General features: G+C 42.5%; 1 protein-coding gene across 1 annotated transcript; it reads left to right on the forward strand.

Moving 5' to 3' along the window:
* Positions 1-1,053: 1,053 nt before the first annotated feature.
* On the forward strand, positions 1,054-26,231 carry LOC110490234 (myoD family inhibitor domain-containing protein). The gene is made up of 5 exons (XM_021563501.2): positions 1,054-1,433; positions 1,701-1,837; positions 3,537-3,665; positions 20,458-20,751; positions 25,374-26,231. Exons 2-5 carry the CDS (start codon positions 1,744-1,746, stop codon positions 25,622-25,624), a joined length of 768 nt encoding a protein of 255 aa, XP_021419176.2. The 5' UTR covers positions 1,054-1,433; positions 1,701-1,743; the 3' UTR covers positions 25,625-26,231.

Raw genomic sequence — 26,231 nt, forward strand, 5'->3', positions numbered from 1 at the left:
AATCATGAAGGCCTGATTCATGCAGTCTCCTCTGAACAGTTGAGATGTGTCTGTTACTTGAACTCTGTGAAACATTTATTTGGGCTACAATTGCTGAGGCTGGTAACTCTAATGATGCTATCCTCTGCAGCAGAGGTAACTCTGGGTCTTCCTTTCCTGTGGCGGTCCTCATGAGAACCAGTTTGATTTGCACTTGACCATTTTTGAGACTGCACTTGAAGAAACTTTAAAAGTTCTTGACATTTTCCACATTGACTGACCTTCATGTCTTAAAGTAATGATGGAGTGTCGTTTCTCTTTGGTTATTTGATCTGTTCTTGCCATAATATGGACTTGGTCTTTTACCAAATAGGGCTATCTTCTGTATAACATTCCACTATTTAACTTTTACACCTGTCAATTGAAATGCATTCCAGGTGACTACATCATGAAGCTGGTTGAGAGAATGGCAAGTGTGCAAAGCTGTCATCAAGGCAAAGGATGGCTACTTTGAAGAATCTCAAATCTAAAATATATATTTGGTTACTACATGATTCCATATGTGTTATTTCATAGTTGTGATATATTCACTGTTATTGTACAATGTAGAAAATAGTAAAAATAAAGAAACACCCTGGAATGAGTAGGTATGTCCAAACTTTTGACTGGTACTGTATATATATCTACCAATAGGTGCCATTCTTTACAGGGCATTGGACAATTGTCCTGGTTGAATCTGTATTGGAATTGCACTGCTTGACTGAGGGACTTTACAGATTATTGTATGTGGGGGTTACAGAGATGAGGTAGTAATTAAACAATCATCTTAAACACTATTATTGAACACAGTGTGAGTCCATGCAACGTATTATGTTGTGAACGTACTCTTCAATACGTTTTAAACTTCAGTAGTGATCAGTTTAATAGTTAGATTTTAAAAAACGATTTGAGTCGTGTGATGACTTGGGAGGACGATCTGCATCATTCTTGGACAAGATGCATCGATGTATATCAATATAATGATAGGTGACAAGCAGACAATAATCTTAGGGGCAAATAAGCAGCAGCTAGCTATACCTTGAGGACACTTTGTTTAGGATACGGTCAAGTGGCAATAGTTTGTTTACACGTCAAAGTTGACTTTTCCGACATGTTCCCATGGTCCTTTAGACACTGCACACAACTGTACTGTAATCAGAATCCGGATATGATGAAAATGTTTTAGACCAAACTTTTATCAAGCGAACCAGCAGAACGTCGAGGACATTAGGAGTAATATTACAACTCGTCCCGCGCGATAATCGGAATAAAGCGAATCATTGGAAACGTATGGATAACTTTGGAGATATTTGAATTTACAACTAGTGCTGCATTTTCAAACGAGAAGGCGTTTCACTATGGAGGAGGGATGGGAATGAGTCAAACTTGAGGCAGGGAGTTGTCATGTTTCTAAGGTACTTATCAACAAACTTATTATGCATGTGTTTACAGTGCAGGCCTATAATAAATAACCATATATGTAGAAATGTAAACTACATAGTTGCAGGTTTCCTTGCCGTTTGTATAGTTTCTGTAAGGCAGTAAAGGGGGAAAACTCCACTAACTTTTAACGACATATTGTGGGTTGACGTCACTCATACTCTGCTTTCTATGAGAGAGAACCAGCATTGTCGTTCACTTGAGTGGTAGTTTGTTACTCACGTCTACATTCAAATCCCCAGGGTTAAGGGCTAAGGAGGAAAAGGAGAATCTTCGTTATCTGTCATGTCCACGGATACCGTCTTACCTCCGGAAGGGCCTGCTGGGCCAGGGGAGAACCTTCAACAGGAGACAAGTCCTCTTCTCCCAAACTCTCACGGTATGACAATATACTGCTTATAAGGGCTGACAACATGACTCTTATGCAATTGTTGTTTACTTACTGGTTTGGTGACGGTGTTGTACTTGTGCTCTACATCGCTTTCACTTTCAATGAACACTGGTGTCAATTTACCATTGAGGGAATATTCCATCAATAATAACTTGGTCGAGATTAGTCATCCTTGAAGTCATGATCTTGCATGTCAAAATCCACCAGTTCACTCAGAACAATAATAACAACCAACATGAACCCATTCCTGCTAAATTATATTCCTGTCGTTTTACCAGACATCAGTATCTATTCACCAGCATTAGGCATGTTAATGTTTTCATTATTTCGCAATAAAGATTGAAGGAACGCCTTGGCGACTATTAGCAGGAACCACAGCCAATTATAGTTTTTAATTAACTTTCTAGTTGCCGTAAGATTATCACATGTAAAATAAGCTTGGCCCTGTTTTTTTTAAATCTTTTTTTCTTCTTTCAAACAGCCAGTGAACCGTTACCCCATCCCTATTTATACCAAGCATCATTACAGCATTGTCAAAAATAGCAAAGTAGGACAGAGTAAGCAATCAGGGATGGTTGGCAAATGGATTTTCGCTGGACCTTCTAAGCCTTTCTCAGTTAAGACTGGATTTCCCCTCTCTCAGGAGGCTGTAGATGTTCTGAGAATAGGCTAATTTATTTCTAACTGTAGTCACTAAATACAGCGATGCATCACACACTGCTACTGTAAGTGTGCATCGATCTGAGAGGGAGAGAGTCACACCAAGACTAAAGACTTGCCATCTATCAGCCCCTGCCTCTGGCTAAGATTGGGCCATATCTATCTAGAGCCACTGTGGCTCGTTCATCTATCTGCCATTGCTTACTAAACAGAGCGGCAGCATTACAGGCCTGCAACAAATACATCATCCGTCTAAGCAAAATAACATTTGCCATGTTGCGCTGAGCCATTCGTCACCTTCTTTTCCAGAACCAAACAACATGAAAGGACTATGGTTACAACCAAAACATAACCCCCCCCCCCCCCCCCCCCCCCCAAAAAAAAAAAAACATACAGGAATTGTCTGAAGCAAACAGAATTTGACATTGTAGAAGTTTTTGATGTTGTAGCCAATTAGCTAAACATAACAGGAATGGAGATGGCATTTTTGCATTGATCATTTAATGTACAGTATTTGATGAGGGATCACATAGTACTAATAACCTCACTCAGAGAGATGGATCTGACCATTTTGCATAGTTATCGGAGCAGGTTTTTGCCTACATACTTTTTTCAATGTAGATGAAGGCTGTCTTTATGGTTGTAACAACCTTGGCAGGTAGTGCACACCCGAGAGTAGAGAAAATGAGATCCAGAAATCTGGCTTTGGCTTTTACCTGAAACCGCCTTGCTCCCGACTCTGTTGTGTAACCTTTCGACAAAGGACAATCTTTCCTCTGGCAAAAAATAAGGCAGCCCTGATTTGGCTTGTCCTTCTGTCCCTGATATTAGTATTGCGTCCACCGAAGTTGACCTTCTCGTCACCGTTTACATCTGTTTCTGAGTAGAAGTACATAGTGCAACTTTATTTTGACCAGTTGAGTTGTTCAGTGGGAGTGCATGCAAACAATCTCTCTGTCTCTCTCTCCCACCTTCTTCTTCTCCTAAACAGTTGTTCATTTTCTTATGTTCTGTGCTTTGATCCTAGATGCTTGTGACCGAAACGAATCATCTGAAACTACAAATCCATCCGGAACATCGTGTCCCAGAGGCACGTCCACCGAAGTACAGAGTCACGTGACGGGGGGAAACGCGGCCTATTGTGACCCCGTTCGAAGTAAGTGTTACAATGAGGGGCACTTCGGGGAAATCCTGCTCTTACGTGTTTGCCCAGATCCTCATCTGTTACTTTACTGGGATCCACACAAAACACAATACCTAACAATTGTATTGTACGCATTGACAGAAACAATGACATTGCGACAGAAACACTCTGAACATGTATAGCCTTGTGCAGTAGCCAAGCCCAGCTATCATACCTGAGTAATGTTTTTGTCATGAACATGTTCTGTCAGGACCTTCGGACTTGTCATAAGCTGGCATCATCAATCAACACTGTGCCCTAGGACCATGCCCCAGGACTACCTGACATGATGACTCCTTGCTGTCCCCAGTCCACCTGACCGTGCTGCTGCTCCAGTTTCAACTGTTCTGCCTTATTATTATTTGACCATGCTGGTCATTTATGAACATTTGAACATCTTGGCCATGTTCTGTTATAATCTCCACCCGGCACAGCCAGAAGAGGACTGGCCACCCCACATAGCCTGGTTCCTCTACGTTTCTTCCTAGGTTTTGGCCTTTCTAGGGAGTTTTTCCTAGCCACCGTGCTTCTACACCTGCATTGCTTGCTGTTTGGGGTTTTAGGCTGGGTTTCTGTACAGCACTTTGAGATATCAGCTGATGTACGAAGGGCTATATAAATACATTTGATTTTGATTTGATTTGATTTGAACACTTGTTGTCACTAGTCCTTGTGGCAGAGTGACATATGCCCGTTGACAGATGGTCCCTCTGAAAAGTTACCCTCACAGTTTCAGAGAGAAATGGCAAGATGGTTTTGGAAGTCCAATACAATGGTCTTGTGGGATTAAATAACAATCACATGGGATGAAGTAGCATGCGTGTTCTCTCATTCTGCTATAATGACCAATAGTTGGCATGGTTGCTCTTCTAACCCTTCGGCTTTCTGTAGTGTGAGTGAGGAAATCCTGTTGTGGTTTGACTTTGACTGTCTAGGCCCTCTTGTTTCAGCTTTCAGTGCACTTGAATCTTTTTAGAAGGCAAGCATAGTGTTTTACATGGCGTGTTTGCACTGAAGCCATGTTTAGAGTGAAGTGGATAACATCAAACTCAAATCAAATGTCAAATGTATTTATATAGCCCTTCGTACATCAGCTGATATCTCAAAGTGCTGTACAGAAACCCAGCCTAAAACCCCAAACAGCATGCAATGTAGGTGTAGAAGCACGGTGGCTAGGAAAAACTCCCTAGAAAGGCCAAAACCTAGGAAGAAACCTAGAGAGGAACCAGGCTATGTGGGGTGGCCAGTCCTCTTCTGGCTGTGCTGGGTGGAGATTATAACAGAACATGGCCAAGATGTTCAAATGTTCATAAATGACCAGCATGGTCAAATAATAATAATCACAGGCAGAACAGTTGAAACTGGAGCAGCAGCACAGCCAGGTGGACTGGGGACAGCAAGGAGTCATCATGCCAGGTAGTCCTGAGGCATGGTCCTAGGGCTCAGGTCCGAGAGAGAGAAAGAAAGAGAGAATTAGAGAGAGAAAATACTTAAATTCACACAGGACACCGGATAGGACAAGAGAAGTACTCCAGATATAACAAACTGACCCTAGCCCCCCGACACAACCTACTGCAGCATAAATACTGGAGGCTGAGACAGGAGGGGTCAGGAGACACTGTGGCCCCATCCGATGATACCCCCGGACAGGGCCAAACAGGAAGGATATAACCCCACCCACTTTGCCAAAGCACAGCCCCCACACCACTAGAGGGATATCTTCAACCACCAACCTACCATCCTGAGACAAGGCCGAGTATAGCCCACAAAGATCTCCGCCACGGCACAACCCAAGGGGGTTCTTTATTTGTGAGATAAAAAAAATCTCCCTTACTAGCGCTGACTTTGTTGATAGCTACTTTGAGGAGAAATGTACTGTGATACGTGGTTGTCCTGCCGAGCTATCTTAAGATGAAGGCACGAACTGTAAGTCGCTCTGGAGAGGAGCGTCTGCTAGATCAGGGTTTCCCAAACTCTCTGGTGGGGGCCCCCTAGGTGCACCTGTGGGGGGGGGGGGGGGGGGGACTGAGTTTGGGAAACCGTGTGCCAAGTGACTCAAATGTAAATATGCTACACTCCTGAAATATCCAATTACTAACGAAAGAAGGGGCCATAGCAACAAAGGAATCTGTGGTTATTTTGCAGTCAAGGTGAGACACACTTGGTTGTTTCTTAACCCTTTACACTCATACCGGTATACAAGTTGAAAATAAAAAGCGTCTACATTGGAACGTTGTGGCTGTACAGTAACATGCTATACATGACGTCAGAGCTCTGGCTCTGTGCTTCACAGCGCTGTATGGGTTTTGACTGGCAGGCGTTCTGAGGTTGAGCACCGCACGCGAGAAGAGTTAAAGACTGTTGTTTGCGTTTATAAAAGTGCATTGAAATTGCTTAGGAGCTGTGCACACTTTGGTGAGGTGTGTGGCCACTTGGAGACACTCAACCAAACTCCTGTCATTTTTTTTGGGGGGGGGGGTCTTATGATGCACCTACCCCACATTTCCCAGGAATAGTCTTATCATGTTACTGAATGTCTCCGGAGTATTTTCAGATTTCGTTATCAACAAATGCGGCAAAATGTACAGTAAATGTGAAATGCAGATAAAATCAACAGTGTAATGGTTTGGATTCAGTCTTGTCAGGTGAACTGTTGTGTCCTCACCTTTTTATAGTGTAATAATTGTCTCATTATCGCCAAACTGTTCCCTTTCAGCTGCTACCATGGTTATGCATATGCTTTTCATATTTCTTCTGTAAAACATTTCAATTCCCAACGAGTGTAAAGGGTTAATAAGCAATGTAAACACTTCCTCGAGCGTCGTTGTGCCCTTTTGTTCAGCAGAAATAATAGGGGAAACAAATAAGTTGATTGGAAAGTTCTCACCATTTTTGAATGGAAAGTGAATGTCAACCTATTTCCAACTCTGAGTCCCAAGGAGTTAGAAACGGAACAGGTTGTTTCTATTATCACAGTTCTTTCCAGAATGTTCTGCCAGTTCATTACCAACCCAATCTCTTGTCTTGAGGTGTCACTATTAACCCACTCACAATGCCTCTTACTGCTTGTCATTTAGCCTGCCAAGTTTGCCAAAGCAATATTTTACACTTAAATCGCACTGTCTTTTGCCACGAGGCTAAAGCAATCTCATTACCTCAAGATTGACTGTTTTGAAACAAACTCGATAATCCACATTCCAGGTCAGTACAAGCAGTAGAATCAGAAAAAACTCGAACTCCTCTAAAACCCTGTTGTGTTTGCCACTCCATAAGGAGAGTGTGTTGTCAGGCAACACTAATAGCAACAACAACCTGATTGCTTCCATCCATGTAGCTGTAAGAGGATTGTTTACATTCTGATGCAGCAGCTCTCTGTTTCTAGGCTGTTTAAACTTTTCCAGGGCGCCTTTTCGCTCTTACGCTAATTGACTTGCCGTTGGTTTGTTTACCGGCGCAGCTTCGAACAGGGATTTTGAAGCAAGAACTTGTCAAACTAAGGTCTCTACCGTAGCTAGCAGGTTTAAGTAGGTGTTCTGATGGTCATGGAATTTTTGGATGATGGGAATTGGCCACCCAAATGACCACGGTCACCGTAATAACGGAATGGCGAAAAAAAGTATTTAAAAAAAAAACGTTGAGGTAAATTTTCTCCTCTTCCTTCCTGACAAAAATACATTCCAATGCATCATTTTAATGGACTTTCTACATTGCCATTACAATTATTGCGTCACAATACCAGGCAGCCATTGCGAGTGTACGTGAGTAAAATTGCCACACTAATGTAGGCCGTCCTGTCTTCAGTCAGCTGTTTGTTCCACACCCAAATTAAAAAAAAAAAAAAATATATATATATATATATATATATATATATATATATATATATATATATTTTTTTTTAAAGGGCTATGACTGTTATTTTATTTTCATGTAGTTCTTCATTCGTAACTTTCGGTTACAAGGTTATTGTGCCAGCCCTAAGTGTAGGCTATGTAGTGTACTCCATGGTGTTCTGCATTACTTGCATGTGAAATGCATCACTTTCATCTACAAAATAAAGAAGTCTGTGCCAACAGTTTTAATGTAGCAATTGTAGTCACCCCCCCCACAGACTGTGTTTTGGGAATATGAAAGTGAGGGAGACGACATATCTCCTTTTGAGCGATAGGTACAGGAACATGTGTTAGTCACTTCAAATAATGATTTAAAAAACCCAACCTGTGTATAGAGGGCCTGCTTGACTCTAATGAAGCCCTCGCTTACTGAAACAGGAAATCATCTTACCGACCACATAGTGCCACTTTACTGCTTTTTCTTCCCTCCCGCTGTCCGACTTCCAACTTGTTGGGTGCCCTAGGCTGCATGGGATCTGTCTGGGTCTGTTGTTTTTTTATTAGCCTGAATCAAACCAGAGAAGCTGGCGCTTGTTATTTGAACATGTAGACTATTTCTAAAGGGTAACTTCAGCCCCAATTTCAGCCTTTGCCTTACCCCCCCCCCCCCCCCCCCCCCCAAATTATGCATTCAGGTGAGAAGTTGTGGGTGGGGAGATGCTCATAAATATTTATTTTGCTGGTGGGTAAACTTAGTTTTTCCTGATCCTAACACTTTCTCACTAAAGCATACTTACCAGAAGTCCACTGGCACTCTGATAATACAATTCTGTGCATTGCGAGTATATTAGGCTCTGGACAGTTGACGCACAGTGGTAAGGCGCTGAGTTCTTTATCTATTGCCACCTGTGGTGTAAGTTCGAGTCCCCAATGGGGCACAAAAATAACTGAAATGTGGACTCACATTTATTCCGTTCTTGCTTTGGGAAGAAAAGTGCAATCAGCACCTTCAAAATGAAAATTGGGGAATCAATTCAATCCAACCCGCATTGCAGTATTTATGCAGTAGCTCTTTTTAGGGGGGCTCACGAGTGGCACAGTGGTCCAAGGCACTGCATCTCAGTGCTAGTGTCACTACAGACACCCTGGTTCAAATCCAGACTGTATCATAACCGGCCGTGATTGGGAGTCCCATAGGGCGGCACTCAATTGGCCCAGCTTCGTCCGGTGTAGGCCATTTTTGTAATTAAGAGTGTGTTCTTAACTGACTTGCCTAGTTAAATAAAATGGTCAAATTAGCTCTAATTGGTTTTGGGCACTGTAAAAAAAATACTACTACTATCAGGGGGTAGTAGTTAGAGGTATGGTTTCACTTTTCAGAATAAAAAGTATTTGGGCACAGGAAAAATATCTGCCCCTTGTGGGATTAGAACTCACAACCAGTGAACTATGAGCCAACTGTTGTAGACTGCCAGTCATAGAGATTGGGAAAATAGTTGTCATGACCACCATTGTCATCTGTCTTTTGACGATGGATGTAGCAATGAATATAAACGTATAATCCTCATAGCCTAAACTACCGTTCAAAAGTTTGGAGTCATTTAGAAATGTCCTTGTTTTTGAATGAAAGGCAAAAAAAAAATTGTTGTCCATTTTAAAATAACATCAAATTGATCAGAAATAGTGTAGACATTGCTAATGTTGTCAGTGTAGACATTGCTAATGTTGTAAATTACTATTGTATCTGGCAATGGCTAAATTATATGTATTATTTATATAATAATAATACATTTATGGAATATCTACATAGGTGTACGGAGGCCCATTATCAACAACCATCACTCCTGTGTTCCATTGGCACGTTGTGTTAGCTAATCCAAGTTTATCATTTTAAAAGGCTAATTGATCATTAGAAAACCCTTTTGCAATTATGTTAGCACAGCTGAAAACTGTTGTCCTGATTTAAAGAAGCAATAAAACTATCAGCATTTTTGGGTTCGATTCAATTAAAAATCAGTCGTTTCCAGCTACAATAGTCATTTACCACATGAACATTGTTTACACTGTATTTCTGATCAATTTGATGTTTTTTTAACGGACAAAAAGTTTAGTTTCTTTCAAAAACAAGGACATTTCTAAGTGAATCCTAACCTTTGAACTGTAGTGCACATGTTTGTTTTTTCTTCATAAAAGCACATAGGTGTGTGAAACGGTAAGCAAAAATGTTGAATTTGATCATGTGTGGAAACGTGCCCTACTGCCTTTTGAATTTCGTGTAACGTCAGTGGTCAAGGAAGCATTTAGCTAAATGTATCGGCACACTCCACATACCAAGACCATTGCCAAATAAGGCGCGCTGTCACCTGCTTTTATAGTAAGCATTGAGGTGGTACCACCCGGCACATCTAGAAGGGAGTGGATTTCATACGGAATCTCTCCCTTTTTATAGTAAGCTTTGAGGTGGTACCACCCAGCACATCTAGAAGGGAGTGGATTTCATACTGAATCTCTCCCTTTTTATAGTAAGCATTGAGGTGGTACCACCCGGCACATCTAGAAGGGAGTGGATTTCATACTGAATCTCTCCCTTTTTATAGTAAGCTTTGAGGTGGTACCACCCGGCACATCTAGAAGGGAGTGGATTTCATACTGAATCTCTCCCTTTTTATAGTAAGCATTGAGGTGGTACCACCCGGCACATCTAGAAGGGAGTGGATTTCATACTGAATCTCTCCCTTTTTATAGTAAGCATTGAGGTGGTACCACCCGGCACATCTAGAAGGGAGTGGATTTCATACTGAATCTCTCCCTTTTTATAGTAAGCATTGAGGTGGTACCACCCAGCACATCTAGAAGGGAGTGGATTTCATACTGAACCCCACCTTTGAGATAACATAGAGGAACCTTCTCAAGCTAGAGTAGAGTTGATCGGCTAGGGGTAAAAAGAGCTAGATTTACTACTAAAAGACCAATATATCATTTGCAACAAACTGTTAAAATGAAGACCAGAATTTAAGTGTTTCACTACAACTTAGCCTAAAACAACTGGTTTCAGATTTAAATTAAGTTACTCTTCAACAGTTAACTTGAGCTAAATATCGCAAGTTTATTTCAGACCTTAATTATGCAAAGCGTGAAGGGCATGTATGTTCAGGTCACTCTTTTTTTGTTAGAGCCCTTCACCTATAAGGCCCCAGTATGTGGCAGCTAGCAGGGTCTTGTGAGGCTCGGCCCCTCGGGGAATACACTCAGGTGATATCTCCTCCAGACTGGGCTTTGGCTCTGCAGGCCCGGGCCTTAAATAAATTGCCATGACCTAACGCCAGTTTTAGGTGTTTAATCGCCACATTATTCACTGTGATTGTCAAAGAGTTGAAGTGCTCTCGCCGTGGATAAAGAAGAACCCTGGCTGCTCAAATGATTCTTCTTCTTTCTTTTTTTTTTTTTTATCTTGAGGGAAATTCTGAAGTGAAGTCGTGAGGTCAAATAACATGGCTGTCGCCTTGAAAAGAAAGACATTAGTGTGGCCTTTGTGTGAATCCATGATTGTGCTTTTACTCTGGAAGCTTCAAGGTTATTACCAGGGTGTAGAAATGACCTTTTAGGTAGTTCATATTTGACACTTCCAATGGTAGATGTGTTGATGAATTGTTGCAGAAGAGCTTGCTTATTGATGCCTCAGTATAGCATCTATGAAATTAATGCAGAATAGTGAGATATCCAGGAATCGTCATTGTTTTGAATAGTGTTGTGTAAAGACGAGTTAGACCCAGATACAAAATGTAGCACCCTAGTAAACAGGGTAAGATCCTGTGAACTTCGGAAACGTTCCTATATCATCAATATTCAAAAATAGCCAAAAAGAACAGCATGGTTGTTGTTATCCATGAGCTAAATCTTTCTTGTAATCCAGTAGACCCCTGTCTCTACTGAACAAAATGTGTCTAAAACAAGAGTGCATTAAAAACAGAGGCATCATTTTCAAGTGATTACTTAGCCATGGGTCATGGAATCAAAAACAGTATAAATAGGGTGAAAAGGTAGCACAGGGGTTGATTAAAATGGCCATTGTAATTATTTCCTCATTGTCTTGCTGTAGATGGATTTCATATGGGACATTTTAAGCATTCAAATGAGCATTTCCAGAAGTTTTGAAGCATTTTCATTGTGGATGTTTTAAACAAAAAAAAAAGAGATTGAAAATACTAAAGTGAAATGATTAGATACAATGCCTTCGGAAGGTATTCAGACCCCTTGACTTCCACATTTTGTTAGGTTACAGCCTTGTTCTAAAATTGATTAAATAGTTTCCCCCCCTTATCAATCTACATAAAATACCCCATAATGACAGCAAAAACAAGTTTTTAGAAATTGTTGCTAATTTATTAAAACATCACATTTACATACGTATTCAGACCCTTTACTCAGTACTTTGACACACTTTGCCAGCGATTACAGCCTTGAGTCTTCTTGGGTATGACGCTACAAGCTTGGCACACCTGTATTTGGGGAGTTTCTCCCATTATTCTCTGCAGATCCTCTCCAGCTCTGTCAGGTCGCATGGGGAGCGTTGCTGCACAGCTATTTTCTGTTCTCTCCAGAGATCTTCGATCGGGTTCAAGTCCGGGCTCTTGACTGGGCCACTCAAGGACATTCAGAAACTCCGGTGTTGTCTTGGCTGTGTGGTTAGGGTTGTTGTCCTGTTGGAAGGTGAACATCTTGAGGTCCTGAGTGCTCAGGGGCAGGTTTTCATCAAGGATCTCTCTGTACTTTGCTCTGTTCATCTTTGCCTCGATCCTGACTAGTCTCCCAGTCTTTACCGCTGACAAAACATCAACCCAGCATGATGCTGCCACCACCATGCTTCCCCATAGGGATTGTGCCAGGTTTTCTCCAGATGTGACGTTTGGCATTCAGGCCAAAGTGTTCAATCTTGGTTTCATCAGTCCAGAGAATCTTATTTCTCATGGTCTGGGAGTATTTAGGTGGCTTTTGGCAAACTCCAAGCCGTTGTGTCTATTACTGAGGAGTGGCTTCCATAAAGGTCTGATTGGTGGAGTGCTGCAGATATGGTTGTTCTACTGGAAGGTTCTCCAATCGCCACAGAGGAACTGTGGAGCTCTGTCAGTGACCATCGGGTTCTTAGTTACCTCCCTGACCAAGGCACTTCTCCCCTGATTTCTCAGTTTGGCCAGGCTGTCAGCTCTAGGAAGAGTCTTGGTGATTCCAAACTTCTTCCATTTAAGAATGGTGGAGGCCACTGTGTTCTTGGGGACCTTCAATGCTGCAGAAATGTTTTGGTACCCTTCCCCAGATCTGTGCCTTGACACAATCCTGTCTCTGAGTTTTACGGACAATTCCTTCGACCTCATGGCTTTGTTTTTGCTCAGACGTGCATTGTCAACTGTGTTATATAGACAGGTGTGTGCCTTTCCAAATCATGTCCAATCAATTGAATTCACCACAGGTGGACTCCAAACAAGTTGTAGACACTTAAATGTAAACAGGATGCACCGAAGCTCAATTTCGAGTCTCGTAGCAAAGGGTCTGAATACTTATGTAAATAAGGTATTTCAGTTTTTAATTGGTAAAACATTTATAAAAATTCCTACTAACTTGTTTTCCCTATGGCATTATGGGCTATTGTGTGTAGAAGGCTGAGGATTTTTATTTAATCCATTTTAGAATAAGGCTGTAATGTAACCATGTGAAAAAAGTCAAGGGGTTTGAATACTTTCTGAAGGCACTGTATTCACACCCATCTGTGTACTGAAATCTTATACACAAATATTTCTAATGTGTGGATATCTTATCACCGCCATAATGCAAATAAACAAGGTTATTGGCTATGGAGAACAAAATATTGTTTTGCCGTGTTGGAGGGAAGATTTGAATACTCAAACACATTCAAATTGTCAGTTTTGTAATCGGAGTAAAACACACAGGCCTAGATCTCATTCCCTAGTTTACCTGTCTTCTTGGAGCAGTCAGAGCAGGTGTGCACAGAGCTCCGCTATATCAACTCTACTGCAAAGGCTCTGCTGCATTCCCTGAACAGCAATGCCCTGGTGCAGCTCCACTCTGTTGGTTCCCGAACCAACTCCACAATACAGCACAGAGAGAGTGCCTTGGAGAAGAGAGAAGGAAACCTCTCTCTCTCTCTCACACACACACACACACACACACACACACACACGCACACAGGGTCCCACTTCAAATGAGAGCAGTGCAGGGGGGATTACTTGGCTTCTAACAGGGTTTTGGCTCCAACATTAAGGTTAAAACCCTTTTCTATTACAGAGATCTCTAGTGATGTTGCCCTCACGATGTTTGCAGGTTCACCACCTCTCTGGTAGGTCATTCTACCAGGGCTCTGATCACTGGACTGTGACTGGGGACCCGGCTGGGCTGGCTCCATTCAGACACCGTGCAGACGGCGCTCCCTGGCTAGAGCTGAAATCAATACGGCCGTCTCCGTTAAAAACCCACTCAGAGGCAGACTAGCACCTCTGTCCCCTAGTCTGATCACACAGCTTAAGGCCCTGATTGGCACCTCTGAAGACAAAGACCATTGACCCACAGCTGTCCCATTAGCTCTGGTTAATGCTCAGATTGATACTGAGCAAATAAAGGAACCATGTCTATAGATATTTTTTATAGACTGACTGCCCCATACAGACCCTATACTAGCTGGCCGTTATGGACAGCTCAGTTTTGCCTAGTTCCTTTTGTAGTTTTTTGTTGCTGTGTGTTGATTTGGAATGCATCTGTCCTCCTCTCAGGTGCTGTTAGTACAGTAATGCCCTCCCTCCAGATGCACTGTGCCCCTTTTTGAATTTCAAACAAGTCTGTTTCCTGTGGAATTTGTAGCTAACTTCACCATAGAGATTTAGAAATTTGTGGAATCTGTGAGTCATCAATGTAACTGAAGCTGAAAATAATCTCCTCACTCTACTTCGCTGCTGCTTAATTTTGGTTTTGAGTCGTCAGAGAGGGTGGAGCACTCTGCGAGTATGGAGTCTGGCAGCTCCCCTAGGCCTGCTCTGAGTCACGTCATAATTGATCTTTCTAGAAAATGTGGTAGATGCCTGTGTAAAGCATAAATCTGTGCTATATGTGAATTTTCTTAAACTTGTGAAAACATGTTTACATTTGATTTTACTACGTTCCTCTCTTGCTCTCAGATGGAAACAGATTGGGGAAAATTTTGGATTTTATAAAGCTTAAGACAGTCACAGCACAGGTCTTTTAAAAAAAAAATATCTTGGAGGAAAAGGAGGGAGAAAAGTATAATTTTTAAGGCTGTGGTGGATGTCTTTGATCTGTTCTGTTATGCTACATTAGCACCACTCAAATTAGCAGCACACCAAATACCACACAACACAAGAGGGGGAACGAGAAGAACTTCAACGCCTGTGAGCTTTTGGCGTTTTCACAATGTGAATGATTTTCCTCTCAATGTGATTCATTTAAGAGAAAACGGCATCTCATTGGGTGATTTTAATGATTTGGATAGCAGTCAGACATATTAATCTCGCCAAATGTTCCGTTTTGAAATCGAAGGGTAATTGATGATAGCCTCCACCTCCCCCAAGAGCGCCTGAAAGGTTCAGGTCGTCGAATCAAGCTCTTGTCTTTCAAGTTGCCTTCTCCACTGTAAAATGTAATTAAGCAGAACAAGGTCCGAAGGGGTTATTTTTTTCCCCCCCTCAATCAGCGGCGAAATTACCAAATTTGAAATGAGTAAATCCCAGACGCCCTGCTTTCCTTGTCATTGTTATCAAGAGGGTGAGAGAGAGAGGCAGTCTAAAATAGGGAAGAGACTGCAAACAAGGGAAAGGGAGGATGGCTCAGAATATTAAAACACCCAAGTGTCAGATCACTACAGCAGGTTACATTTGAAGGCCCAAATTTGAATGATAATTTGTCACAGAGAATTAAGTGTGCCACGGTGAAAACCAGCTGAGTAGTAGTAACTTTCCTCATTCAAAACGGCAAGAAAATAAGACATTACTGTAGATATGGATGTTTCTCCAGGAATTAGATGCTATATTATAAAATACCATCAGAAGGGAGGGTAGGAGGGCTAATGGAGTTAAAACACTTCTGTCGCATAACCTGTCACGTCCTGCTGATAGAGTATCCTATCAGAGAAGGTCATTTAGTTCCCTCAACAGGCACAGGTGGCCGATGGTCACTAGGCTAAGATGAATAGAGCAGTGTGTGATCAGTTGGGCGGTTACTTTCTTAGTATGGGAGTGATCTGACATTACCACGACAACCACCACAGAGTCATCCTGAGATTGTCACATGTTTGATTCTGTTGAAGCATGATACATTTTCCTGTTACGCTGCATGTGTTGAATGCCTTCCTGCTATACAATTATTTTTTTTAGGTGAATGCTAGTGTCCATTCATTAGTTAGACTAGGCTTGTTGGACTAGTTTATCCAGGCTATTCTAAGCTACAGCACCCTAACACTCATCAACATTTTCACGCTAGATTTGAATCAATTTGAATGCAATTAAAATGCAATTTTTTTTACGCCTGATGCTCACATGTGCGATGATCACAGCCTGGGTTGTGTTGAGTTGGAGGAGTCGAAAGGACAACTCATGATGACTCTGACATTGCATGTCGCTTCCAACAACCTGTCCTCTGACACAATAAAGAAAGTCCTTGTCACAGAGTTGGAAGGTCAAACTGTAAATGAGCTTTGATATGCCGAAGGATTTTTTTTAAATCAGAGCCTTTGTAATAACATTTATGGTGCTATTTTTCCCCCCTCCTTCTCCACATATAATTCCCCTGGTTTTGCGTCTATAACTATGGGAATGGGAGACGTATAATTTCTAATGAGAAAATCTATCCCTTTTGGATTGAGCAACCCAGCCAGCCAGACATTACAGGGGTGTTTGTTAGGAGGGGAAACGCCACCCCAGGCTGTTTAGGGGACGATGAGACCGCTGCTAGGTCATGGGCACATTCACAAATTAGCATTTCGATCAACCAGGTATAAGGTCGGAACATGTGTAGGAAACATGTTTATAATATGTACATATGTAATGAGTACAAAGATAAACAAACAAGTTACTTGAAGAATTACCATTTTAAGTGTCTTTCAGTGTTTTTGAAAGAGATGCCCCTGTTGGATTAGTTTACATCTTGTTTGTCATATTTGTCCGCCCCCCCCTGTGAGTATTCCACAGTGCATTTGACAAGTGTGCTGTATCTGGCTAGCTGTTAGGAGATGGGGCTGGATGGATCTGTTTAGCCTGCTGACGTGTGACATTTGAATAACTAACTGTATGTTCCTTATGATAGGCATCCTAATAGGTCTCTGCAAACAGAACTCTCTCTCCCGTTTAATATTACAAAGGATTGAGCCATAGAAGCACAGCGTTCTATGTTTTTCAATCCAGCTCCTGCCTTACCTATGACTTACAGTGTAGTAATGTGCAAATGAGAATTTCCAAGCTGCCCTGTTTTGACCTCTTAGTCGTACAATTGTTTATACAGCACATTTGAGTTGATGTTCATATTCCTGTGTCTTCCTGGTGGGTCAGTGCTATACTCGTGTCTTTTGGGTGCAATTTTGAATTCTTCCTGTAGGACCTATTTTCTGGCACACAAAACAAAACGTAGGTGTTTATACCCAGTTTTACATACAGAGCGATCCCGCACACAGACCGTAGCGCGCTCTAGGCGCACCGGTGCTGCTGTCCCCATGGCGTGGGGGTACTACTTGTTGAAAACTTGGTGACAAATGGCAATTTATATTTGTGTGTTCTTCATGAATCCATCAAACAATGGCCTTTACATTTTTTTTTTTTTTTTTTTAAATGCTCCCAAGATATTTGAGCCTGTCAGATATAAGGGACCAAATTGGGATGCTGCTTAGACAGTCAAGAACCACTCACCCCCAGTTCCCTCTGATATGTTTGACAGCCTGTGTAGAGGACTACTCCATGTATTATTCAACTACAGATGTACACTCCCAACAGTTGTTGTGTTAGAAATAGGGTGGTTAGAAGTCCAATTTGAAGTGTGCTTTTTTTTCTTCATCGCCTAAACATGTTTTTTTAATGCGATCTGTCAGGTTGTGTACGTCCACCAGCGTGGTAAACCACTCAACTGTTCAATTTTAATCGCTTATGATTATTTAAACTTCTGGGGGGATTTTTTAATATATATTTTTTTGTTCCCTTGTCTGGGTAGGAATATTGACTTTGTAGTGCATTTATATTACATAGGCATTTATATTGTATACCTGATCTATAGAGTATACAGTTGTTATCCAAGTTGATGTTTGACTGTTATTGTCTATTGCTGCTAGTTCTATTTCTCTCTTATTACCAGAAGGAGTTCTACAGTATATTCTATGTTCTACAAGCTGGCTTGGTTCAGTGTGGTTACATGGTTCATCATGCCGTCATCTTTGGCAGGATCATCATTAACGTGATCAATGATTCTGAATGTTACCCTGTTCATTCATCTTCGTCTCCCATTGCCTTCTCTGGGTAAAAAATAAAAATGTCTGCCAGAGACACTGGGAACCTGTCCCTGGAAATGTGTCTTCCTAGGCTCGCACTTGAACCACTTTCTAGACTTTCTAGTCTGTCGGAAACCCAAACCGCTGCTTTTTTTATCTGCTGGTTTCCTAATAACTATTTATACTTCGTAAATTGAAAGCTTGACTTTCTCTAAAAGGAAAGGTAATTATGCTGGCTGAGGCAGGGAATAGACAGACTGTGTGTTGGTCGTTTGTGGATGCCTCCATGACCTCTGTATGAGAAAAGAGACTGCTTTATTACACAAGCTGCTATGGGTAATTTATTTCATAGGCAAATGTCGTCTTTTAGGCCAGAGTGTGGCGTCACATAGTCCTTCCTACATACTGTGTTTGTACCCACCCAGTAGGCTATTTCAGTAAAGGGTATTGAGCTTATTATATTATCACTTTTTACATTTACCCCCTTTTCTCCCCAATTGTGTGTTATCCAATTGGTAGTTAGTCTTGTTTCATTGCTGCAACTCCCCTACGGACTCCGGAGAGGCGAAGGTCGAGAGCCATGCGCCGCACTGCTTCTTGACACACTGCTCGCTGAACCCGGAAGCCAGCCGCACCAATGTGTCGGCGGAAATGCCGTCCAACTGACAACCGAAGTCAGCTTGCAGGCACCCGGCCCGCCACAAGGAGTTGCCAGAGCATGGTGAGACAAGGAAATCCCGGCCAGCCGAACCCTCCCCTAAGCCGGACAACGACGGGCCAATTGTGCGCCGCCTCATGGGTCTCCCGGTCACGGCCTGCTGTGACACAGCCTGGGGTCGAACCCGAGGCTGTAGTGACGCAGTGCCTTAGACCGCTGCGCCACTTGGGTGGCAAGCTTAAGATAACTTTTGTACCAGTTTATATTATGGTGTGTTTGTTGCCGATTCTGAATTCCACTGTTACAAAATGTGCCTTATCACAGAATAGATTGTTGATGTTCACTATAGAAGAACAAAATTGATATCACACAAGTTACATGTGGATATGGTGAAAGAAAACAACAAGTAATTGTTGAATCTCCTTGTTAGCCACCATAGTTTACTAACAATGTCACGTAAAAAGCTGTCAAATCCATCAACCTGGGTTTAAACCAGAGCATAATGAATTCTCCTTTGTGCTAATTCAATTTGCATTGAAACCTGATCCCAAAAGTCTTATTTGTTTATGGAGGCAGCATGCGGACCACTGTACGAGGAGACAAAGCAGTCTCTCTTTAATTGCATAGTTTTGCATCTACATTCTCGTCAGAGAAGTCTCCCCCCGGGTGCTGAGTGTTGTAAAAAAAAAAAATTTGGCTAGAGCTCAATTTTCCTTTCTCTTGTTAACAATTTGTACTAGTTGGTGAGCAGACAGGAACGAAAGAATGGGCATTTTCAGATCGCTGTTTGGTGCATCCACTTTGACTTGTAAAAGTTCAGGTACAGTCGTAGCACTCTGCAAATCAACACTACATCGTGTGGCTGTCGCCAACAAAGTTCCCCTGTGAGTGTTGAATTGCTGAATGGGCCGCCGCTTGTACAGCACTCGCACCCTAAAAATGCAGAGGTTGTGAAAAAGAAAGGGGGAGAAACCCCAAAGAGCTGAATAATTCAACGGAGATCAATAAGTCACCGTGTTGCTACTCGTCTCTCCTTTGTGATGCAGATGGGACGTAAAATGCAGGAGCTAGCTAGCTCCCTGTAGAGCTGGAGGTGCAGGAGTCTCTTCCCCTGGAAATGTCACCGCTCCCTTTATTTTATCAGATGCCCGACGTTCATTTGTTCGGGGGTTGACTCTTCATGGCTGGCTGCTACCTGTCACACGTGGAGCGACTGTAAGAGTGTGAAGAGCCAGAGCTTTGCGAAAGGGGAAGGGAAATCACTACTCTACTGTAGCAGAGGCAGGAATACATGATCAGTCTCTCTCTCTCTCTCTCTCTCTCTCTCCGTCTTAACTCACCTGGGTGCTTCTCCAAGAAAACGCTTGTTCAATCACTGTTCACCTACAGGGATACTGTACTGTGTGATCATTTGGCTGTGGTGAAGGTTGCATCCTCTTCTGTGCTCTTTTATTTGTTAAGGCTCCACGATGACAGTACAAGAAAAGGACAGTTGTTGAAGGTTTAGCCTCGGGATTCCCATATCTGTTCTGATGGTATGAAAAGATCAAAACGAGAAATCTTGAGGGTTACAAAAAAAGTAACCTTAAGTGCCTTATTTGGTACTTGTCATGAGCACATAACAAAGACACGCAGTACCTTGAACCTTCTAAACATCCTTCTCTATATAACCTGAGTAGAGAATAAATGCCATGTTCTCTGTCAAACATGCTGAAAGCACAGTAAGTCCTCACTAACTGAAAAGAGAGGAGTGTGACATTAAAAAAAAAAACTTTTCCCATCCAGCTCAACCTCAGCCTCTGCCCCAGCCAACCACCTCTGCGCAGGGAGAGCCCGACAAGGGAGGAGAAGATACTGCTTCTGCCAGCAGTCAAAATGACCACCAATCCTCCACCGGCCTGAGTAACGGCAATGGAATTCGCCGGCAATGTACCTGTGGGGTGGAGCAGCACCCATCGCCCGGCGTCTCCCAGAAGATGCAGAGCCAGCTTCGTTCCAGCCTGTCGGTCAACAGCGACAGCAGCAGACAGAGTAAGGGAAGCTCCACCGGATCCCACAAGCCTGGGACATTACCGGAGGGTGAGTTATAAGTACTGGGCGCCGACTGTACACACACATACTCTTGTCTTATATAGAACACACTCTCTCACCAGGAGGTAAGTACTGTGCTCCAACTTAAGGTCATTAGAGTCACTCACACACTAATAATCACACAATGAACACACACATCCTTCATCTGCTTGGCTTGACTTTCCCCTATAGCACTTCATCAACACCTTTAGGGCACGTCTTCCACCATTTAAAATGCTATTTGTGGAGGGGACAGAATAGACAGTCAAAAATGGACAGATTCTGTCGGTTGTCTTATTTTAATGATGAAAGTACACTTTCATTTGGTCAAGGCCTGCTTCCTACGGCTTTATTTTACTCAACAACAACCGAAAGGATGGATTTTAGAATTCAGGAGGAACCATAATTTTCTCTGGTGTTGTGCGGAGGTGAGTGTAATGAAGGTGATTGGTGTTCTGAATGACTAATGGTCAGTAAGGTGTGACCCGCTAATGAGGCTGAGCCGCCCAGGTTGCCTGCGAAGTGTCATCCCTCCTTTCATACCTTCCTCCCTCTGCATGGGCTCATGTCTGTCCTCCAGTCTCCAGCCCCACTGTGGCTCCTCATTAACAGTGGCTCTGTCTGTCTGGGAGTCAAAGACACACACACATCCTCTTTTTTTATCTTGTAACAGCTGTCTGCTATCTGTTATCTGCTATCCATTATCTAACCTGCCTGCTGCTCCCTGCTTATCATCGCCTCGTCTCGGACTCCTCTCACTTTGTCTTTTACTTTGTCTTATAGAGGAAGAGGGAGTAAAAATCAGATTGGATGATAGGAAGTGTGATACAGTGAGTTCCAAAAGTATTGGGACAGTGACACATTTTTTTTAATGTTAGCTCTGTACTCCAGTACTTTGAATTTCAAATGATACAATGACTGAGGTTAAAGTGCACACTACCAGCTTTAATTTTTGTATATTTTCGTCCATATCGGGTGAACCGTTTATAAATTACAGCACTTCTTGTACATAGTCCCCCCATTTTAGTAGACCGAAGGTATTGGGACAAAATGCACTTATGTGTGTGCAAGTAGTCAAAAGTGTGTTATTTGGTGCTATATTCATAGCTCAGAATGATTACATCAAGCTTGTGACTCTTACAGACTTGTTGGATGCATTTGCTGTTTGTTTTGGTTGTGTTTTCAGATGATTTTGTGCCCAATAGAAATGAATGGTACATGATGTGTTGTCCTTCTGGAGTCACTTTGATTGCAAATAAGAGTAGAATATGTTTCTAAACACACCTTCATTCATGTGGATGCTACCATGATTATGGGCAGTCCTGAATGACACCCTCAAATTAAAGCTTAACGGTCTGCACTTTAACCTCATAGTCATTGTATAATTTCAAATCCAAAGTCCTGGGAGTACAGAGCCAAAACACAGTACTTTTGGAGCTCACTGTGTGTTTTTTATATGGATTGGGGAATTTGAGATTGTCTTCACCAAGGTTACGCTATTTGAAATATACAGCAGATTGGCGGTAGGGCTAAGACTAACAAGTGATAGAGTTCCCTATAAATATAAGGTATGATACAAGTTAAATATTCTCCAATGATGTATTCCACCGGTGTCATGTTTTCTTCCACGTCTTAATTGGCAAACTCAAATAGCAGCAACAGTTCAATAAGTCTGTCTCATTACAGCTTTTGTGTTGCTTATTTTCCCGACTTGTGTTTTCTAAGTCAATATGTTCACACTCAAGTATTTATTTCCCGGCGGAAAACAGCAAGCTGTTGTGCTTTAATGTTTACATGGATTACCATAATCTGTTTGCCTGTGAAATGAGCTACCAAACAGCTCCTCTGGAAGAGGACCTAGCTCAGGGGATTCTACAACAGAGCATTCTTGGCACATGATCTCTAGCACTGAAATAAAGCTGTGATAAGTTCTGTATTTCCTACTGACTGAAGAGTTGTTTAGCGCTCGTCCTTTAGTCAGGCTGGGGGTCGGTTGGGGCCTTTTTTGTGTTTTAAATTTAAAAAAAATTGTCAATTATGATTTGAGCTCCTTAAGTCCCATTCAATACTTTTTAAGGGCTTTGTGGTGACTGATTTGGAATGCTTTCTTTGCTCTGTAGTCTGCTTGCTCTGTCGTCACACCTTGGTCTGTGTGTATATTCCCCATAGCCACAAGTTTGACCCTCATTCATGCGTTATGGACTTGCACTGTAAGGGCTACTGCATGGGGTGGGCCTCTCCTCTCAATCGCTCTCCCTCACCCTCCCTCTCTCCCTCCCTGTGCTTTTGGCAGGCAGCTAGGCAGTATCCTGGCCCTCCATCCAACAGTCTCTCTTCATTTGAATGTTTTCGTTTTGGCTCGATGGTGTGCACCCATTCCAGCTTGTTTTATGTCATGCTGCTCCTCTTTTTGATGTGAGCCTTTGGAGTTTTTTTCTTTCTCCAGATGTCTCAAACAATTTCCTCTGATGCGCTCGCCGCTGTTTTTGGCCCTCCAGAATCTGGGCATCTTCGCCGCGGCCTGACATTAAACATGAACGATCTCTCGCTGAGGCGGTGTCAATTTCCGCCGTATTTTTCTTTGTGGTAGGAGAGATGTCTGGCGTTCTTGTGTACATGACCCGGCCCCCTTCCTCGCCCCCCTTCTGTAAGGTTTTTCACTAATCGCTGCTGTTGAATCATACATCCAAGTGAATAGCTAACTAAGATGCCCTAACTGCTTGACGCTATGGCCAGTATTTAGATCATTTTGTATCAGAACCGTGTACTGTTCTGGTACTAGCTTAATTATTGTCTTTCAAGGTTTGAGAGGCTTTGAGGTTTCATCATTTGACATTGGCAAAGTTCTGCTCGTTCCACTGTCTCCAGTAGTACACAAGCGCTTTCAGTTCTAGAATACGGTGCACAATATGTATAGGCACAGTATCATGAATTCAGGATGTTTCAGTAACTTAATGCCATCGTTTCAAATGCTGACAAATGAAGCGTTTTTTCGAAAGTGTCTCCGTTGTAGTTTGCCTGTGATTTAGCTGCGTTCAAACATTTTGGGGAACACAATTGTATCGTTCCATGTTGGCATTCTATCTGGTTCGTATCTGATACAGCGCCACTGGTCAAGCTTTGCGGCCTGCCTGTGTGAGGGAACAGGGGGGAAAAAAAAAACTTTGATTGCTCAAACATGAGCATTCAGCATTCCTCAGCCCGTCCCGTCCCATCCTCTCCTCTTTTCCTTCTCCTTCGTTCTCTTCGTCAAACCCAGTCAGAAAGGAGCCCTGTCTTTCTGACATGCTGAGGATTGTCTGATGAAAGTTCTGAAAATGCACTCTGTTTGTACTGGCATTTTTCTGCATCCATATTCATATCTTGCAGCTCCAAAGCTCTGCTGGGCTGGCTCTGCTGGGCTGGCTCTGCTGGGCTGGCTCTGCTGGGAGAGCCTTCTCAGCTCCTTGCTTGGTACAGAAAACAGCCCGGCAGAGGAGATCTGTGACGTAGTACACAGGACTTAGTACAAAGCTGTTTATTCATTTCAACTAACATTGTTTAAAATGCTTGCATGTGCTTTGATTTAAAAAAAATAAATCTACATGTTCTTTACTTATCGTTTTGTCTAAATCTACATTTTTGTTTTTACTGTGTACCACCTGATTTTCATGTAACGGCCGTTAGTGCATGACATCACTTACATTCTGAACAAAAAAACGGAGTAATAAATTCCATAAAATGACAGCTGTCTCATTGGTGAAGCAGAGAGGGTTCTCCATCCGTTCATTGGAAGACAACAGTGATTTGGCGTCGTGCTCCCCAGCCACGTAAAAGGTCGAAGAAGAGGTTGAATGTTAATCAGTGATGAGGAAAACGGCAGCATTGGCACAACAATTTGCCAGGGAGAAGAATTCGGACTGTTAATCAGCTTTACGTAATCATGTCTGCATTTGCATGATAATGCCCCAATTATTTAGAAAGCTGCTAATCAAAACTCAAAAGTGGAATTCAGTCCCTTTTGGAATTTTCCCTGATTCCATTTGGCCCTCCTTCCTCCTCCCTGCTTAGTCTGCACCTTCTACTCAGTTTACACTCTCATGCACCTGAATGCACACGCGCACGCGCGCACACACACACACACGTTCATGCCCACATACACACACACAGGTTCACGCCCACACAATACACACACCCAGTCATGGACACAGTTTCATCCATAGAGACAATATACTATTGACTATTGACTATTCTACCGTTGTTCCATTTCATTCTGTGGTTTTGTCTGTTTTGCAAATTATTTTGTCAGTTAATAGTGATAGTCTGTTATCTTGCCCTATTTACTGTTAGGACATTATCATACTGTATGTGTCTGAGTAATTGGCCAGTCTGATTTGTGACTGTATAACTGCCTGAGCCCTGCTCAAGGCTTCTGATTACAAAGGACCCAGGGATTAACTCGCTCTGTTCCAGGCAGGGGTTTTAATCAGATTTTTCCCACTGGCTTTTAATATGCTTTAGTTCTTGGTTTCTGTTTGTTTTCTTTGTATTTGATCATGTTTTCTGTGTTTTGTTTTTTTTCATGCATCCTTCATCCTTTTTCATCATCATCCTCCACCCGCCTCTATGGACATGGTGTGTGTTGGACCCAGACTGCTGTGTCCACTGCATCCTGGCCTGTCTGTTCTGTGAGTTCCTGACCCTGTGCAACATGGTGGTGGCCCAGGCTAGCTGTGGCACCTGCACGTCGGAGGTCTGCTGCTGCTGCTGCGCTGAGAACATGGGAGACGACTGCAACTGCCCCTGCGACGACATGGACTGTGGCATCATGGACGCCTGCTGCGAGTCCTCCGACTGCCTGGAGATCTGCATGGAGTGCTGCGGCATCTGCTTCCCCACATAGGAAGGGCCATAATGGGATTGGGAATGATGGCCGTATTGCTACTGTAACCTGTACTTTACACTCCAGCAGAGGGAGGGAGAGGGGGGAAAGTGTGTGTGGGTTAATGGGGGGGGGTGCCTTCGATATAAGCCTACACAGAGAGATCTGTTAATCTACACTGGGCCTCTCTGCCAACATGGCCAAGCAGGGGGCCAGAAATAGTTTAGAAATGCTTTTGTTACATACCACAAGTATAAACATGTTGTTTTAATGAACCAACGTGTGTTCACTGTTCAGAAATATGTTAATCAGCTCTTTAAACAGTATTACTTTAGATGCCTTATTGGATAGGAAGATCTCTATCGTTTCAGGAATCCTATCCGACTGACATGTTTGCCTTTTAAAAGTGTCCTTCTTTTTCTCGACCAAACTGTCAATTCCTGACGCAAAATCAAAAGGAATACATATTTTACTTTGATATTTAGCAGCCTTTTAGTGTGTTTAGTAGAGGTTGACCGATTTATGATTTTTCAATACTGATACCGATTTATTGGAGGACCAAAAAAAGCCGATACCGATAAATAAAAATTGGCCGATTTAATTTGTAATAATGACAATTACAACAATA

The sequence above is a fragment of the Oncorhynchus mykiss genome, chromosome 15 (genome assembly GCF_013265735.2).
Source record: "Oncorhynchus mykiss isolate Arlee chromosome 15, USDA_OmykA_1.1, whole genome shotgun sequence".
NCBI classification, from domain to species: Eukaryota; Metazoa; Chordata; class Actinopteri; order Salmoniformes; family Salmonidae; genus Oncorhynchus; species Oncorhynchus mykiss.